Here is a 19,729-nt window from a genome sequence, read left to right as displayed (position 1 = left end):
GGATACTGGGGACTCCGTAAGGACCATGGGGGGGTAGCGGCTCCGCAGGAGACTGGGCACAAAAGTAAAGCTTTAGAACTACCTGGTGTGCACTGGCTCCTCCCCCCATGACCCTCCTCCAAGCCTCAGTTAGGATACTGTGCCCGGACGAGCGTACACAATAAGGAAGGATTTTGAATCCCGGGTAAGACTCATACCAGCCACACCAATCACACCATATAACTTGTGATCTAAACCCAGTTAACAGCATGATAACAGAGGAGCCTCTAGAAAAGATGGCTCACTACAGCAATAACCCGATTTTTTGGTAACAATAACTATGTACCAGTATTGCAGACAATCCGCACTTGGGATGGGCGCCCAGCATCCACTACGGACTACGAGAAATAGAATTATCGGTAAGTAAATTCTTATTTTCTCTAACGTCCTAAGTGGATGCTGGGGACTCCGTAAGGACCATGGGGATTATACCAAAGCTCCCAAACGGGCGGGAGAGTGCGGATGACTCTGCAGCACCAAATGAGAGAACTCCAGGTCCTCCTCAGCCAGGGTATCAAATTTGTAGAATTTTACAAACGTATTTGCTCCTGACCAAGTAGCTGCTCGGCAAAGTTGTAAAGCCGAGACCCCTCGGGCAGCCGCCCAAGATGAGCCCACCTTCCTTGTGGAATGGACTTTTACAGATTTTGGCTGTGGCAGGCCTGCCACAGAATGTGCAAGCTGAATTGTACTACAAATCCAACGAGCAATAGTCTGCTTAGAAGCAGGAGCACCCAGCTTGTTGGGTGCATACAGAATAAACAACGAGTCAGATTTTCTGACTCCCGCCGTCCTGGAAACCTATTTTTCCAGGGCTCTGACAACGTCTAGCAACTTGGAGTCCTCCAAGTCCCTAGTAGCCGCAGGCACCACAATAGGTTTATTCAGGTGAAACGCTGAAAACCACCTTAGGGAGAAACTGAGGACAAGTCCTCAATTCCGCCCTGTCCGAATGGAAAATCAGATGAGGGCTTTTACAGGATAAAGCCGCCAATTCTGACACGCACCTGGCCCAGGCCAGGGCCAACAGCATGACCACTTTCCATGTGAGATATTTTAACTCCACATATTTAAGTGGTTCAAACCAATGTGACTTTTGGAACCCAAAAACTACATTTAGATCCCAAGGTGCCACTGGAGGTACAAAAGGAGGCTGTATATACAGTACCCCTTTCACAAACGTCTGAACTTCAGGGACTGAAGCTAGTTCTTTTTTGGAAGAAAATTGACAGGGCCGAAATTTGAACCTTAATGGACTCCCATTTCAGGCCCATAGACACTCCTGTTTGCAGGAAATGTAGGAATCGACCTAGTTGAAAAATTCCTCCGTCGGGGCCTTACTGGCCTCGCACCACGCAACATATTTTCGCCAAATGCGGTGATAATGTTTTGCGGTTATATCTTTCCTGGCTTTGATCAGGATAGGAATGACTTCATCCGGAATGCCTTTCTCCTTCAGGATCCGGCGTTCAACCGCCATGCCGTCAAACGCAGCCGCGGTAAGTCTTGGAACAGACAGGGTCCTTGCTGGAGCAGGTCCCTTCTTAGAGGTAGAGGCCACGGATCCTCCGTGAGCATCTCTTGAAGTTCCGGTTACCAAGTCCTTCTTGGCCAATCCGGAGCCATGAATATAGTGCTTACTCCTCTCCATCTTATAATTCTCAGTACCTTGGGTATGAGAGGCAGAGGAGGGAACACATACACTAACTGGTACACCCACTGTGTTACCAGAGCGTCCACAGCTATTGCCTGATGGTCCCTTGACCTGGCGCAATACTTGTCGAGTTTTATAAACATGTGGAAGACTTCTGGGTGAAGTCCCCACTCTCCCGGGTGGAGGTCGTGTCTGCTGAGGAAGTCTGCTTCCCAGTTGTCCACTCCCGGAATGAATACTGCTGACAGTGCTATCACATGATTTTCCGCCCAGCGAAGAATCCTTGCAGCTTCTGCCATTGCCCCCCTGATTCTTGTGTCACCCTGTCTGTTTACGTGGGTGACTGCCGTGATGTTGTCCGAATGGATCAACTCCGGGTGACCTTGAAGCAGAGGTCTTGCTGAGCTTAGAGCATTGTAAATGGCCCTTAGCTTCAGGATATTTATGTGAAGTGATGTCTCCAGGCTTGACCATAAGCTCTGGAAATTCCTTCCCTGTGTGACTGCTCCCCAGCCTCGCAGGCTGGCATCCGTGGTCACCAGGACCCAGTCCTGAATGTGCGGCCCTCTAGAAGATGAGCACTCTGCAACCACCACAGGAGAGACACCCTTGTGCTTGGTGACAGGGTTATCCGCTGATGCATCTGAAGATGCGACCCGGACCATTTGTCCAGCAGGTCCCACTGGAAAGTTCTCGCGTGGAATCTGCCGAATGGGATTGCGTCGTAGGAAGCCACCATTTTTCCCAGAACCATTTCATTGATGTACTGAGACTTGGCTCGGTTATAGGAGGTTCCCGACTAGCTTGGATAACTCCCTGACTTTCTCCTCCGGGAGAAACACCTTTTTCTGGACTGTGTCCAGGATCATCCCTAGGAACAGAAGACGAGTCGTCGGAATCAGCTGCGATTTTGGAATATTGAGAATCCAATCGTGCTGCCGCAACACTACCTGAGATAGTGCTACACCGACCTCCAACTGTTCCCTGGATCTTACCCTTATCAGGGAATCGTCCAAGTAAGGGATAACTAAAATTCCCTTCCTTCGAAGGAGTATCATCATTTCGGCCATTACCTTGGTAAAGACCCGGGGTGCCGTGGACCATCCATACGGCAGCGTCTGAAACTGATAGTGACAGTTCTGTACCATAAACCTGAGGTACCCTTGGTGAGAAGGGTAAATTGGGACATGAAGGTAAGCATCCTTGATGTCCCGAGACATCATGTAGTCCCCTTCTTCCAGGTTCGCAATCACTGCTCTGAGTGACTCAATCTTGAATTTGAACCTCCGTATGTAAGTGTTCAAGATTTTAGATTTAGAATCGGTCTCACCGAGCCGTCCGGCTTCGGTACCACAACAGTGTGGAATAATACCCCGTTCCCTGTTGCAGGAGGGGTACCTTGATTATCACCTGCTGGGAATACAGCTTGTGAATGGCTTCCAAAACTGCCTCCCTGTCAGAAGGAGACATCGGTAAAGCCGACTTTAGGAAACGGCGAGGGGGAGACGTCTCGAATTCCAATTTGTACCCCTGAGATATCACCTGAAGGATCCAGGGGTCTACTTGCGAGTGAGCCCACTGCGCGCTGAAATTCATTGAGACGGGCCCCCACCGTGCCTTATTCTGCTTGTAAAGCCCCAGCGTCATACTGAGGGCTTGGCAGAGGCGGGAGAGGGCTTTTGTTCCTGGGAACTGGCTGATTTCTGCAGCCTTTTTCCTCTCCCTCTGTCACGGGGCAGAAATGAGGAACCTTTTGCCCGCTTGCCCACGAAAAGACTGCGCCTGATAATACGGCGTCTTCTTATGTTGAGAGGCGACCTGGGGTACAAACGTGGATTTCCCAGCTGTTGCCGTGGCCACCAGGTCTGAAAGACCGACCCCAAATAACTCCTCCCCTTAATAAGGCAATACTTCCAAATGCCGTTTGGAATCCGCATCACCTGACCACTGTCGTGTCCATAACCCTCTACTGGCAGAAATGGACAACGCACTTAGACTTGATGCCAGTCGGCAAATATTCCGCTGTGCATCACGCATATATAGAAATGCATCTTTTAAATGCTCTATAGGCAATAATATACTGTCCCTATCTAGGGTATCAATATTTTCAGTCAGGGAATCCGACCACGCCAACCCAGCACTGCCCATCCAGGCTGAGGCGATTGCTGGTCGCAGTATAACACCAGTATGTGTGTAAATACATTTTAGGATACCCTCCTGCTTTCTATCAGCAGGATCCTTAAGGGCGGCCATCTCAGGAGAGGGAAGAGCCCTTGTTCTTACAAGCGTGTGAGCGCTTTATCCACCCTAGGGGGTGTTTCCCAACGCACCCTAACCTCTGGCGGGAAAGGATATAATGCCAATAACATTTTAGAAATCAGTTGTTATCGGGGGAAACCCACGCATCATCACACACCTCATTTAATTTCTCAGATTCAGGAAAACTACAGGTAGTTTTTCCTCACCGAACATAATACCCCTTTTTGGTGGTACTCGTATTATCAGAAATGTGTAAAACATTTTTCATTGCCTCAATCATGTAACGTGTGGCCCTACTGGAAGTCACATTTGTCTCTTCACCGTCGACACTGGAGTCAGTATCCGTGTCGGCGTCTATATCTGCCATCTGAGGTAACGGGCGCTTTAGAGCCCCTGACGGCCTATGAGACGTCTGGACAGGCACAAGCTGAGTAGCCGGCTGTCTCATGTCAACCACTGTCTTTTATACAGAGCTGACACTGTCACGTAATTCCTTCCAACAGTTCATCCACTCAGGTGTCGACCCCCTAGGGGGTGACATCACTATTACAGGCAATCTGCTCCGTCTCCACGTCATTTTTCTCCTCATACATGTCGACACAAACGTACCGACACACAGCACACACACAGGGAATGCTCTGATAGAGGACAGGACCCCACTAGCCCTTTGGGGAGACAGAGGGAGAGTTTGCCAGCACACACCAGAGCGCTATATATATACAGGGATAACCTTATATAAGTGTTTTTCCCCTTATAGCTGCTGTATTTTTAATACTGCGCGTAATTAGTACCCCCCTCTCTTTTTTAACCCTTTCTGTAGTGTAGTGACTGCAGGGGAGAGCCAGGGAGCTTCCCTCCAACGGAGCTGTGAGTGAAAATGGCGCCAGTGTGCTGAGGAGATAGGCTCCGCCCCCTTCTCGGCGGCCTTATCTCCCGTTTTTCTGTGTATTCTGGCAGGGGTTAAATTCATCCATATAGCCCAGGAGCTATATGTGATGCATTTTTTTTGCCATCCAAGGTGTTTTTATGGCGTCTCAGGGCGCCCCCCCCCCCCCCAGCGCCCTGCACCCTCAGTGACCGGAGTGTGAAGTGTGCTGAGAGCAATGGCGCACAGCTGCAGTGCTGTGCGCTACCTTGTTGAAGACAGGACGTCTTCTGCCGCCGATTTTCCGGACCTCTTCTGTCTTCTGGCTCTGTAAGGGGGCCGGCGGCGCGGCTCTGGGACCTATCCATGGCTGGGCCTGTGATCGTCCCTCTGGAGCTAATGTCCAGTAGCCTAAGAAGCCAATCCATCCTGCACGCAGGTGAGTTCGCTTCTTCTCCCCTTAGTCCCTCGATGCAGTGAGCCTGTTGCCAGCAGGTCTCACTGAACATAAAAAACCTAAAACTAAACTTTTCACTAAGCAGCTCAGGAGAGCCACCTAGTGTGCACCCTTCTCGTTCGGGCACAAAAATCTAACTGAGGCTTGGAGGAGGGTCATGGGGGGAGGAGCCAGTGCACACCAGGTAGTTCTAAAGCTTTACTTTTGTGCCCAGTCTCCTGCGGAGCCGCTACCCCCCCATGGTCCTTACGGAGTCCCCAGCATCCACTTAGGACGTTAGAGAAAACATCAATATACTGTAAATTATTGCCATAACTAAGAACTTTTATCACTGGGAAACACAAAGCAGGGTTCTGATAGTTTTGGATGGTGCAACTGCTACTTTATATATGTGTCGGTACAAGCCCTTCCCTGGTGTACGGCCGTGCGTCTGTATGCGCAAGGGCTGAGACACCCATTGTCAGTGTTTTTAGACTGATTGGTGCATCTTTAGATGCAAATAACAGTCGCACCACTGAAAATATACCAGGCGCAGATTCTCCCTGAGTCTGGCTTCCACAGTAAGTGATTACGCGTCTGAGTCCGCAGCCACTTTAGTGATATGCCTGCGACAGTCCCATAATATCCCCATAAGATGAAAGATCTCTTTTAACTGGAAAAAAGTATCCAGGGTTATAGCTTTTAACATAGTGACATTACTGTCTGGGAGTGATAACAATCATAGTTGTCAATTGGTACCAAACCATTACTTCAGCAGGTGCTTTACTATATGAACAGCTTAACACAGAATACAGGTTGAACCCGATGGGCATTTTGCCTCTTTTTAACCTAACTAACTATGTAACTATGTAATTTTAAGACATTTCTGTGATCTTGAATCTCAAAAGCAAATGAGACTGTGCGCACGGGGATCTGGCCGCAGTAGATAAAGATGCTGAACTGCGTCCAACATCGACATTATGTGATACTAAAGGCTCATACACACCAGACGAGAAAGTGAAAGATCTCGCTCATAAGTGCCAATCTGAGCGAGATCTTTCACAATCTTGTCCAGTGTGTACACTAAATGTCGTTAACGACGCGACCCCCTCCCTCGTCTGAACATGTAAAGAGGAGAGAGGTCCTCGTTAATGACAGCGCCGTCGTTCCCCCCCCGTCGCCGCTGTCTGTCCCTACTGCATGTATGCACTTGCTGATGCCCCCCTTCCCCCACCTGCCAGGTCCCCACCAATGCCTATGTCGGCGTCGGCAGGGATCGGGTAGTGAGCATGGGGCTTTAGAATCAAGCCCAAAGACTGGCGTCAGACACAGCATTTACTGTATATTCCCTACAGCTTTTATATCAACACTCGGGTGGAATTACGAACTGGCGGTATGTCGGTGGCAGGTACTGATGGGTTTAAAGTGCTAAATTAGACTTGTTTAGAGCTGTTTCCTGTTTTAATCCTTCAGTTCAGCCTTCATAAAAAGCCCTGATTGGCTTGAAGTTCATTGGGACAAACACTGTGGATGCAGTGATGGCTTGCATTGGATTGCTGTTATCCCTGATACATTGGACTGCTGTTATCCCCTGTACATTGGAATGCTGTTATCCCCTGTACATTGGAATGCTGTTATACCCGATACATTGGAATGTTGTTATCCCCTGTACATTGGAATGCTGTTATCCCCGGTACACTGGATTGCTGTTATCCCCGGTACACTGGATTGCTGTTCTCACCGGTACATTGAATTGCTGTTATCCCCTGTACATTGGATTGCTGTTATCCCCAGTACATTGGATTGCTGTTATCCCCAGTACATTGGATTGCTGTTATCCCCGGTACATTGGATTGCTGTTATACTTGGTACATTGGATTGCTGTTATCCCCGGTACATTGGAGCGCATGTATATTATTTTCTATTCTTACTATGATGTGTTATATGTCTTTTGTTAGAATATTGATTACTACTGATTACTATGTAACCGTGCACCATGCATTAACTTTATGGCAGCAATTATATTTCACAATTTGTAAATAACAGACCTGACAGCTCCGAATTCACGTATAAGTCTTGCAATGCAATGTTGTTAACTTGCAAGTAGTCAATTCCATTAGGGGTGATGCCGGCGATGCGCCATTCTGGAATGGCACGTCACCTCGATCTACATTGCCATGGAGTGCACGGGAAAATCCACAATTCTGACAGTACTGTAATAAGCACATGTGTGGCAGCTATACACTGTGGCGACGTACAGTGGTGCGTCGCCCCTTATTGAATTGACCCCAAAGAATGCAGGAGGGGGTCATTACACATATAACATGCATATACAGAAAATCAGAACATCCCGTGTCTCTCCAGCTGTGGTGGTACTACAAGACCCAGCAGCATGATCTGCCTGCATGCTGAGACCTGTAGTTCCACAGCCGCTGGGAAGAGGCACGTGTGTGATATCAGGCGCAGTATGATACATGTGTGACAGGGTGATGGAGGCAGGGAACCAGCATGCTGGCACTCACCCTCCGCAGAAGCCGCCGCCGCCGGCATGTTCGCTGCTCCTTGGGTTTTAGTTTTGTTTAGCCGTCACCATGGCGATTGCTGACGGCTTGGAGCACGTGACGAGCCAATGTGAGCGCGGCCGCCATGCTGGACAGTGGAGCTTTCCAGTACGAGCGCTGGAGGTTGAGGCAGGTAGTGGCGGATTTCCCGCTGGGGACGCCACTGGCACATGGGGTACATCAGGCTGGACCCTACTCCTCTCTCTCTCTCCCTCCCGACGCCCGCCAGGAGAGACCGGGAGGGAGAGGGTTCTGTGATGTGAGCAGTGGGCGAAGCTACACCGGACCCAGGGGGGCGGGGGCTAGTGCAGCTGCTGTTAGAGAGAAAGATGGAGCTGCTGCTGAAGATCCCCGGGGCTGTTTGTGATGTGAGCCATGTGTATGTGTGCAGTGTTTGTTTGTGTACAGTGTGTATATATGTGTGCAGTGTATGGTGTGTATGTATGTATAGTATGTGTGTGCAGTGTATGTATGTGTGCAGTGTATGTATGTGTAGTGTGTATATGTGTGCAGTGTATGTATGTATGTTTGTGCAGTGTGTGTTTGGATGCATACCGTGTGTATATGTGTGCTTGGATGTGAGCAGTGTGTTTGGATGCGTACAGTGTGTATATGTGTGGAGTGTGTGTGTTTGGATGTGAGCAGTGTGTATGTGTGTGCAGTGTATGGATGTGTTTGGATGTGAGCAATATTTGGATGTGTGTATGGATGTGTGTGTGTTTGGATGTGAGCAATATTTGGATGTGTGCAGTGTGAGTGTGTTTGGGTGTGAGCAGTGTATAGTATGTGTGTGTGTTTGGATGTGAGCAGTGTTTTGATGTGTGCAGTGTGTATATGTGTGTGTTTGGATGTGAGCAGTGTGTGTGTTTGGATGTGACCAGTGGTTGGATGTGTGCAGTGTGTGTGTTTGGATGTGAGCAGTGTTTGGATGTGTGTAGTGTGTGTGTGTTTGGATGTGTGCAGTGTGTGTGTTTGGATGTGAGCAGTATCTGGATGTGTGCAGTGTGTGTGTTTGGATGTGAGCAGTATTTGGATGTGTACAGTGTGTGTGGTTGGATGTGACCAGTGGTTGGATGTGTGCAGTGTGTGTGTTTGTATGTGAGCAGTGGTTGGATGTGTGCAGTGTGTGTGTTTGGATGTGTGTATGGATGTGTGTGCAGTGTGTGTGTTTGGATGTGACCAGTGGTTGGATGTGTGCAGTATTTGGATGTGTGCAGTGTGTGTGGTTGGATGTGTGCAGTATTTGGATGTGTGCAGTGTGTGTGTTTGGATGTGACCAGTGGTTGGATGTGTGCAGTGTGTGTGTTTGGATGTGACCAGTGGTTGGATGTGTGCAGTGTGTGTGTTTGGATGTGACCAGTGGTTGGATGTGTGCAGTGCTTGGATGTGTGTATGGATGTGTGTGCAGTGTGTGTGTTTGGATGTGAGTAGTGTTTGGATGTGTGCAGTGTGTGTGTTTGCATGTGTGCAGTGTGTATATGTGTACAGTGTGTGTGTTTGCATGCAGTATTTGTATGTGCAGTGTTTGTAAATGTACAGTGTATTGGGGAGGGGGAGTGATGGGGTGAGGAAGCAGTTATGCGGGCAGCAGGTCTGTAACTAGGGGTGGGCAGACAATGCTTAGCACACAGCGCATTTGTCCTGCGGGCGCACCGCCTGCATCCACACCTCTATTGGCCGCCTTTCTAAGTGAGGAGAGCTGCAGCACTCTCCGCTGTAGATGTGACAGGCGGCAGAGTGAATGTTGCGCGTGTGTGTTCGCCCATCCCCCATTGCTGCAGTTATGTCAGGAGGTAGCGGTGGGCAGGTTACCCTGTGTAGGCATATATTAGTTCAGTGCAGTTTTATTGTCATATAATAATCTGCATTGCTAATGTGACTGTGTGTGACTGTTTCTGCTGTAAGGTTTCACTTTCAGTGTTTCCCAGAAAATCTATCACTATGGGGGTCATTCCGAGTTGTTCGCTCGGTAAAAATCTTCGCATCGCAGCGATTTTCCGCTTAATGCGCAATGTCCGCACTGCGACTGCGCCAAGTAAATTTGCTATGCACTTAGGAATTTTACTCACGGCATTTTCATCGTTCTGGCGAACGTAATGTGATTGACAGGAAATGGGTGTTACTGGGCGGAAACAGGCCGTTTTATGGGCGTGTGGGAAAAAACGCTACCGTTTCCGGAAAAAACGCAGGAGTGGCCGGAGAAACGGGGGAGTGTCTGGGCGAACGCTGGGTGTGTTTGTGACGTCAAACCAGGAACGACAAGCACTGAAATGATCGCAGATGCCGAGTAAGTCTGAAGCTACTCAGAAACTGCTACGAGGTGTGTAATCGCAATATTGCGAATACTTCGTTCGCAATTTTAAGATGCTAAGATTCACTCCCAGTAGGCGGCGGCTTAGCATGAGCAAATCTGCTAAAATCCGCTTGCGAGCGAACAACTCGGAATGACCCCCCATATTCTGTACCCTAAGGGACTAGGTACGTCAGGGTCGTTTATATTGTGCGTCACACTATTTACCTATTAAGTGTATTCTACTGTGTACTCTGTCACATAATTCTGGATTTATTCGCAGGTATTATATTGTGTCTGGCTTCAGCGTACTAATACGCTCTGTGTTGCATTTGTGTACAATGTCTAACAGAAAGGGCGGGAAATCTGGGGACGCTCCTGCATCATGCAGAGAATACACCACAGATTTACCTGAGGGGGAATCTGTGTATGATGGTCTGTGTACTCTGTGTCATACATCCCTCAGTCAATCCGCAGCTCCTGTACCCAATCAGGAGCCATACTGGGCTGCGTTCTCAGACCTACTGGGTACTCTAGTGGAACGCCTAACACCCCCTATGGGACCACCTGTGCCATTACAGCCTCAAATTGTCCCTGTGATGAATCCGCCTTGGGCGGATGATTTGTCTAACCAGTTGCAGTTTACTCATTCCTTGGTCAGACGAAACTCTACCCCAGGTCATTCCCGTGTCTCTGGGTTACCTAAACGGACTACTTCCTCCTAATCCATGAATCTCTCAGATGTTTCATCTGAAGACGAGGGTACTGTCTGGTCAGACACTGAATCAGGCGTTTCTGACAAGGACCCTGAATTACAGATTGATGTTCCTGCTCTAGTGGTTTTTATTAAGCAAATCCTACAAAACACTGATGATGAGGAATCCAGTACTGTCACTACGAAAACTGATATGTTTAAAAGGCAGAAGGTAATTAAAGATCTGTTACCCCAGTCTACCCATTTGGTGAACAGGCAGGAACCCTGGGCTAATCCAGGGAAAAAGTTCCCCCTCTCTCTCGCTCTAAACGGGCCTTGACTCGCTATCCTCCCCCTGCAGATTTATGTAACAAGTGGGAAAATTCACCGCCGGCGGATTCTTATGTCACCCGCCTAGTGGTATCATTCACTGTGCCTGTCACCACTGTCACTTCTCTGAAAAGAAACGACAGATAACCGTGTGGAGGTGATGCATGAAATCTATTTACTCCCTTACAGGTGCTGGACATAGACCCACTATTGCTGCCTCTTGGGCTGCTAAAGGTATCAAAGCATGGGTTCAGGCAACAGAGGAAGAGCTGCCTGACGATATATCTGTCATTACCCAGACAATACCTGTCTCACATTACCACCGCCACTTATACATACAGGAGGCGTCCTCTGAGGCGGGTTTGTTAGCGGTCAAGGAGTGGACTATGTCTGTCCTGGCTAGCCGTATTCTGTGGTTGAGGTCATGGAAGGTGGACCTGGACTCCAAAAAGACCTTTGGAAGTACCCCCCTTTTCAGGGAGACACTTTAGTTGGAGAAGACCTAAATTAAATTGAGTCTGAACTGGTGGCTGCTAAGACTGCCTTCCTCCTAAATAATAATCCTTCTGCACAGAAGGCAAAAGGTACCACTTTTCGTTCCTTTCGGGCTCAAGGGAAAGCAAAAGGTTAGGCATACCCGAGACAATCTCGTGCTCCCATAACCACTTAGCTCAAGACAAAGCAGTCCTGGGCGACCCGTCAGCCTGCGTCTAAACAAGACAAGCCTGCCACATGACTGGATGGGTCTCCCCTTAGGTGGGAGCCCGACTTCTGCAGTTCACCCAGGTCTGGTTAAAGACCACTTCAGATGCATGGGTGTGAGAAGTTATTTCTCAAGGGTACGCAGTCTCGCCAGTTTTGCGCCGCAGTCATACCCTCCGTTCAGTTAAAGGCGCAAGCTTCGCAGCAGGTTGTGAGTTCTCTCCTGGATACAGGAGTGGTAGTGCCGGTACCTCTGTCCCGTAGAGGCAGTGGTCATGTCTTGACCCTGTTTCTAGTACCGAAGCCGAATGGGTCCTTCCGGCCTATTCTCAACTTCAAATCACTAAACAAGTTTGTGAGAGTGTCCAAGTTCAATTGGCGCTGGAACCCGGAGACTGTAAGGTATCCCTAAATATACAGGTTGCGTACTTGCATATACCTATTGCCAAGTCATCAGCAGTATCTGCGGTTTACTACTGGCAACCTACACTATCAGTTGCAGGCTCTGTTATTTGGACTGGCTGCGGCTCCTCTGATTTTTACCAAGGTCATGGCCGTAATGATGGCGAATTTTCCGTTGTCAGGGAATCGGGATCCTGGTGTATCTAGATGACCTGCTGATCCTGGCAAACTCCCACAATGTCCTCTTCAGTCATACAACTGACGGTAAGCTTCCTACTAGCCCACGGGTAGCTCATCAACTGGAAGAAATCCTCTCTGGTCCCAGCTCAGAGCATGGTGAACCTGGTTGCACTCCTGGACACTCACAGTCAACATCTGTTCCTATCTCCGAAGAAAGTCCTGAAACTTCAGGACAGGATGAGATACTTCCTTTCCTGAAACGGAGTGTCGTTACACTCGGCGTTGCAAGTACTTGGCCTAATGGTGTTGACAATCGACATGGTGAAGAACGCTCAATTTCATTCCCGCCCTCTGCAGAGGTTAATCCTTTTCCAAGTGGGACGGCCTACCTCACTGGATCAGGTCTCATATGATCACTTTGACTCCGGAGGTTCATCTGTAGCTGACCTGGTGGCTTCAGGACCAGCAATCAAGCAGGGGCCGTCCCTTTCGGATCCCCGCCTGGGTCCTGCTGACAACAGACGCCAGCCTGAGGGGATGGGGCACGGTGTTGGAGCAACACTCTTTTCAGGGTTGGTGGACCAAGGAGGAATCACTCCTCCCGATAACCATTCTGGAGTTTCGGGCAGTGTTCAATGCGTTGTCTCTTCCCTGCCTCTTGTACAGAACAGGCCTGTTTAAGTACGGTCAGACAACGCCACCATGGTAGCATACATCAGCCATCAAGGCGGCACTCGAAGCCGCATGGCAATGTTGGAAGTGTCATAAATTCTTTAATGGGCGGAACGCCATTTGCCAGCAATATCGGCAGTGTTCATTCCGGGTGTCCTCAACTGGGAAGCGCACTTCCTCAGTCGCCAGGACATGCATGCCAGAGAGTGGAGTCTTTGTCCGGTAGTCTTTCAACTCCTAGTGTACAAGTGGGAACTACCAGCTGTAGACCTGATGGCGTCTCAACGCAATCACAAAGTTCCGATCTTTGGATCAAGGACCAGGGATCCTCAAGCAGCGTTTGTGGATGCACTAGCCATTCCATGGAACTTTCAGCTGCCTTATATGTTCCCCCCGGTGTCACTCCTGCCCAGGGTCCTGCGGAAGTTCAAGTAAGAAGGAAGAATACTACTTCTAGTCGCTTTAGTGTGGCCCAGACGATATTGGTTCTCAGACCTGCAGGCTCTATCGAGAGAGCGCCCACTGCAGGTGACGTCTGTGGGGAGTACAAGCCAGGGGCCCCGCTAGGGGGGTCCCCCGGTTCAAAGTGCGGCTGAACGCAGGCACGGCATACGGGACCCTCCTGGGGGGGACCTGCTAGAGCCCTCTGTGTAAACGGGCTCAAGGTGGTTTAAACTAGCACTGGTGCAATGTTTTTAAGCATGGTAGGAGACATTGCCAGTATAAAAACCGCTGTAGTTCCGGCGTCATTGGGGGGGGGCGGAGCTACCTCAGAGCGGGACCAGAGGCATTTTGGCGCCTTCGTCTGCTTACTGCAGCAGTTAACAGCACACACACCGCTTCCTGACTTCCAAAGATACGCTGGAAAACTGGTACAGGGTGTAGCAGAGGGGGAGAGCCGCTATTATACACTAACTGAGTCCTCTACAGGACAGAATTTACTAGGGTTTCACTGTAATATAATTAGCTGACAGCCTCAATGGGGCTGTATAGCTAGGGGTGTGCTGGTGTCTCTCTCTCTCTCTCTCTCTGTCTCCTCTCACATACAGTAGGGGCAGGCTTGATCAGCATTACTGTCTGTGTGTGTGTGTCATTGTGATTACTGTAAACATGGGTAAACACAAACTCTGTAGTGTATGCCACACTAGATAATTTCCCATATCTACTGATTCTGTTTCATGTGAACAATGCAGCCAATCTCCACAACTCAGTGAAGGGGCTGGGGGAGAGGGTCCAGAGCCCTTCTGGCTGGGGGCACTTAAAACTATGATGTCTGATACAGTATGTCATCACAGCTATCTGCTAATGTTCAGAAAACTCAGCTTCTACAACAGGCTGTTGCAGACTTAGCTGCTAGGGCAGATGTTACACAGCCCTCCATCTCTCATGCAGGTCCACAAAAGCGTGGTTTACCTGCCCTACTCTGATTCAGAGGAGGATATACAGGAGGATGGGGATGACTTAGATCACATTAGTGGGGATCCTGATACTGCTCAGGGTATTAAACCCCTCATTCTGGCTATACGGGACGTGTTAAAACTCCCTCTAGAGGACGCTGCGTCACAGCAGTCGTTTTTCTTTACACAAAACAAGCCTAATGGCACTTTCCCTGATTCTGCAGAGTTAGATGACCTATTTAAGTTGGCCTGGTAAAATCCAGACAAAAAATTCCAAGTGTCAAAAAAGTTTTTGCGCACTTTCCCATTTGCTTCTGAAGGTAGGAAAATCTGTGAAGAACCCCTGGGGGTTGACATATCAGTCTCTCGACTATCCAAAAAGACCTGCAGCAACCGGTTCTCAGGAACAGAGCACCAGTTCTGCTTCCACTAGCATGACGGTGCACCAGTTCTGCTTCCACTAGCATGACGGTTCTGCTTCCTCAGCATGACGGTGCCCACCCACCCCGAGGAGATCTCGAGGTGGGAGCCCAACTGCGTCACTTCAGCCGCATCTGGGAAAGCTCCTGCCAGGATACCTGGGTAAGGGACCTCAATTCTCAGGACTAAAAGCTGGAGTTCGATGGTGCTCCTTCCCAACGATTTTTCAAATCAAGCTTACCAGCTTTGGAGGATACGCAAGTTATGTTGCAACAGGCCATCCGAAAGTTGGTCCAGTCCCACATCATTGTTCCAGTACCGACACTACAAAGAGGCAGGGGTTATTTCTCCAACCTGTTTGTGGTACCAAAACCGGATGGCTCGGTACGGCCCATTTTGAATCTACAGTCCTTGAATCCTTACCTAAAGGTTTTCAAGTTCAAAATTGAATCCCTGAGGGCAGTGATTGCGGGTCTGGAAGAACAGGAATTCCTAGTTTCTTTGGATATCAAGGACTCCTACCTTCATATTCCAATTTGGCCACCTCCTCAGACTTATCTGAAGTTTGCCCTACTGGACGATCACTACCAGTTCCAGGCACTACCCTTTGGCCTGTCCACAGCTCTGAGGGTATTCACGAAGGTGATGGCGGAGATGATGTTCCAACTCCGGGTCCAGGGGGTCAATGTTATCCCTTACCTGGACGATCTTCTGATAAAAGCAAGATCCAGGGAGCTTTTATTGCTTCATATTGACCACACTCTCCAACTTCTGTCACGCCATGGGTGGATTCTCAATCTACAGAAATCCCACCTGGAGCCGACTCAGCGGCTCCTGTTCTTGGGGATGTTACTGGATATGGTGACCCAGAAGGTGTTTCTCCTGGAGGACAAGGCGAGAACACTTCAGGAGATGTTCCGTATGGTGCTCCGACCTACTCGTGTATCCATTCATCTTTGCATCAGATTGTTGGGGAAGATGGTTGCCTCCTACGAGGCGATCCAATATGGAAGGTTCCATGTCAGAACATTTCAATTGGCTCTTCTGAGCAAGTGGTCCGGATCACATCTACAGATGCACCGGATGATTCGGCTGTCACCTCAGGCCAGGATTTCCCTCCTGTGGTGGCTGCAGTCCTCCAATCTCCTGGAAGGCCCGGAGTTTCGGGATTCAGGATTGGACCCTCCTAACGATGGATGCAAGTCTGCGAGGATGGGTAGCTGTCACCCAAGGGGCTCAGTTCCAGGGCAGGTGGTCAGCCCATGAAGCCCTCCTTCTGATCAACATTTTGAAACTTCTGGCGATCTACAATGCTCTGTTTCAGGCCTCTCCTCTGCTCACAGATCACGTGATTCAAGTTCAGTCGGACAACGCCACGGCAGTGGCGTACATCAGTCGGCAAGGAGGGACAAAAAGCAGAGCCTGCATGCGAAAGGTGTCAAAGATACTTCTCTGGGCGGAAAGATATGCAAGAGCAAATTCCGCAATCTTCATTCCGGGCGTGGACAACTGGGAAGTGGACTTCCTGAGTTGTTACGATCTCCACCCGGGGAGTGGGGACTCCACCATCAGGTGTTACATAGAAACATAGAATTTGTCGGCAGATAAGAACCACTTGGCCCATCTAGTCTGCCCCTTATTTTATTTTTTATTTTTTTTTATATTATTTTTTATCACTAACCTTATTTGATCCTTATTTCTTTGTAAGGATATCCTTATGTCTATCCCATGCATGTTTAAATTGCTCTACTGTCTTAGCCTCTACCACCTCTGATGGGAGGCTATTCCACTTGTCCACTACCCTTTCTGTGAAATAATTTTTCCGCAAATTTCTCCTGAACCTCCCCCCCTCCAGTCTCAGTGCATGTCCTCGTGTCCTATTGCTTCTCTTCATTTGGAGAATGTTTCCCTCCTGGACTTTGTTAAAACCCTTCATATATTTGAAAGTTTCTATCATGTCTCCCCTTTCCCTTCTCTGCTCCAAACTATACATATTGAGATTTCTTAGTCTTTCTGGGTATGTTTTGTGATGTAGGCCATGCACCATTTTAGTTGCCCTCCTTTGTACAGTTTCTAATGTATTAATATCCTTTTGAAGATATGGCCTCCAGAACTGAATACAGTATTCTAGATGAGGCCGTACCAATGACCTATACAGTGGCATTATTACTTCTTTCTTTCTGCTGCTGATTCCTCTCCCAATGCAGCCAAGCATCTGACTAGCCTTCCTCATTGCCTTGTTCCAGCAGATCATCCACCGGTGGGGCTGCCCACAGATAGACATGATGGCTTCTCGACTCAACAAGAAGCTTCACTGGTATTGCTACCAGGAACCCTCAGATGAGAGCAGTGGATGCACTGACGTCACCTTGGCCTTACCGGCTGGTCTACCTGTTTCCTCCGATTCCGTTGCTCCCAAGGGTGTTCAAGCGAATAAGAAATCAAGGAGTCCAGGCAATTCTGATTGCCGTGGATTGGCCTCGGAGGGCGTGGTACGCGGATCTTCTGGACATGTCTGTTGCAGACCATGGCCTCTACCTCTAAAAGCGATCTTTTCCAACAAGGACCATTCGTCTACTGGGGGTGAGAACTTTGAAGCCACCACAGGAGAGATATTCTGGTCCTGGAAGATAGACTTATTTTCCGGTGCAGGAGAGACCCGGACCACTTGTCCAACAGGTCCCACTGAAATACCCGGGCATGAAACCTGCCAAACTGAATGGCTACGTAAGCTGCAACCATCTTCCCCAGCACCCGAGTGCATTGATGAATCGATACTCTTGCCGGTTTCAGGATCTCCTTGACCATGGTCTGGATTTCCAGGCTTTTTCCGCTGGGAGAAACACTCTCTGCAGTTCCGTGTCCAGGATCATGCCCAAGAAAGACAGCCGAGTTGTCGGAATCAACTGTGACTTTGGCAAATTTAGAATCCAACCATGTTGTTGCAGAACTGTCAGGGAGAGTGCCACGTTTCTTAGCAACTGCTCCTTTGATCTCACCTTTATTAGGAGATCATCCAAGTACAGGATAATTGTGACACCCTGCTTGCGTAGGAGTACCATCATTTCCGCCATTACTTTGGTGAAGACCGTCGGGGCCGTGGAAAGACCAAACGGCAACGTCTGAAATTGGTAATGACAATCCTGAACCGCAAACCTCAGGAAAGCTTGATGTGGAGGATATATTGGGACATGTAAGTAGGCATCTTTTATGTCGACTGATGCCATAAAATCCCCCCCCCCTTCCAGACTGGTGATCACTGCTCGAAGAGATTCCATCTTGAACTTGAAAGTTTTCAAATACAGATTATGAGGGATTTTAGATTCAGGATCGGTCTGACCGAGCCATCCGGCTTTGGTACGACAAAGAGGCTCGAAAAAAAACCTTCTCCCCGTTGAGACAGGTGTACCGTGACAATGACACGCTGTTGACACAGCTTTTGTATTGCAGCACTCACTACTTCCCTTTCTGGGATAGAAACTGGCAAGGCTGATTTCAAAAATCGGGGGGGGGGGGGGGGGGGGGCCTCCTGAAACTCCAGTTTGTACCCTTGGGACACTATGTCTAACACCCAAGGATCCAGGCCCGAGTGAAACCAGACCTGACTGAAGATTCGGAGACGCGCCCCCACTGGAGCCCCAGCGTCATGTGGTGGACTTGGCAGAAGCCGAGGAGGACTTCTGGTCCTGGGAGCCTGGCGACCTTTTTCCCCTTCCTCTACCTTTTAGAGGCAAGGAAGGACGACCCTCTTCTTTTTTTGTATTTATTAGGCCGAAAGGACTGCATCTGATAATGGGGCGTCTTTTTCTGTTGTGCAGGAACATGAAGAAAGGATGACTTACCCGCTGTAGCCATAGACACCAGGTCAGCGAGGCCGTCACCAAACAAGACACTACCTTTATATGGGAGAGCTTCCATAGCTTTCTTAGAGTCGGCATCAGCATTCCATTGATGAATCCACAGCGCTCTCTTGGCCGAGACTGCCATGGCATTGGCCCTTGAACCCAAGAGGCCAATATCCCTCGCCGCATCCTTTAGGTAAGCTGCAGCGTCCCTGATATAACCGAGAGTCAAAAGAATGTTATTATCTGCCCACTTACCAATAGCACTACTCACCCATGACGACGCCATGGCAGGTCTGAGCAGTGCACCCGTAGTGACATAAATGGCTTTTAAGGTCGTTTCCTGCTTACGATCCGCAGGGTCCTTAAGGGCAGCAGTGTCAGGAGACGGAAGCGCCACCTTCTTGGACAGCCGTGATAGAGCCTTGTCCACATTGGGAGACGACTCCCACTTTTCCCTGTCGTCAGAGGGGAAAGGATATGCCATTAGAATTCTCTTGGGAATCTGCCACCTTTTGTCAGGAGATTCCCAAGCTTTTTCACAAAGAGCGTTCAGCTCATGAGAGGGGGGAAACGTCACCTCAGGCTTTTTTCCCTTATACAAACAAACCCTTGTATCTGGAACAGCAGGTACTTCAGAAATATGTAAAACATCTTTAATTGCCACAATCATGTACTGAATACTCTTAACCAATTTTGGGTGTAAACTGGCCTCCCTATAGTCGACACTGGAATCAGAGTCCGTGTCGGTATCAGTATCCGCCATCTGGGTAAATGAACGCTTTTGTGACCCTGAGGGGGCCTGTACCTGAGACAAGGCGTCCTCCATGGATTTTCTCCACGTTTGCGTCTGAGAATCAGATTTATCCAGTCTTTTAGTCAATAACGCCACATTTGCATTCAATGTACTCAACATATCCACCCAATCAGCAGTCGGCGGTGCCGACAGTCACTCCCAGCTCTTTATCTGCGCCCACGGCAATTTC

General features: G+C 49.1%; 1 protein-coding gene across 1 annotated transcript in view; it reads right to left on the bottom strand.

Annotated features, from left to right (window-relative positions):
* ANKRD42 (ankyrin repeat domain 42) overlaps window positions 1-8,094 on the bottom strand; it is a 106,500-nt gene extending 98,406 nt beyond the window's left edge. The window contains exon 1 of the mRNA XM_063951339.1: window positions 7,776-8,094. Within this exon, the coding sequence (XP_063807409.1) occupies window positions 7,776-7,803 (28 nt within the window). The 5' untranslated portion in view covers window positions 7,804-8,094. The remainder of the gene's footprint in view (window positions 1-7,775) is intronic.
* Window positions 8,095-19,729: the final 11,635 nt, after the last annotated feature.

Source organism: Pseudophryne corroboree, chromosome 2 (assembly GCF_028390025.1).
Source record: "Pseudophryne corroboree isolate aPseCor3 chromosome 2, aPseCor3.hap2, whole genome shotgun sequence".
In the NCBI taxonomy this organism is placed as follows: Eukaryota; Metazoa; Chordata; class Amphibia; order Anura; family Myobatrachidae; genus Pseudophryne; species Pseudophryne corroboree.
The sequence above is the reverse complement of the archived record's forward strand: the minus strand, read 5'-3'. Positions and strand labels throughout refer to the sequence as shown.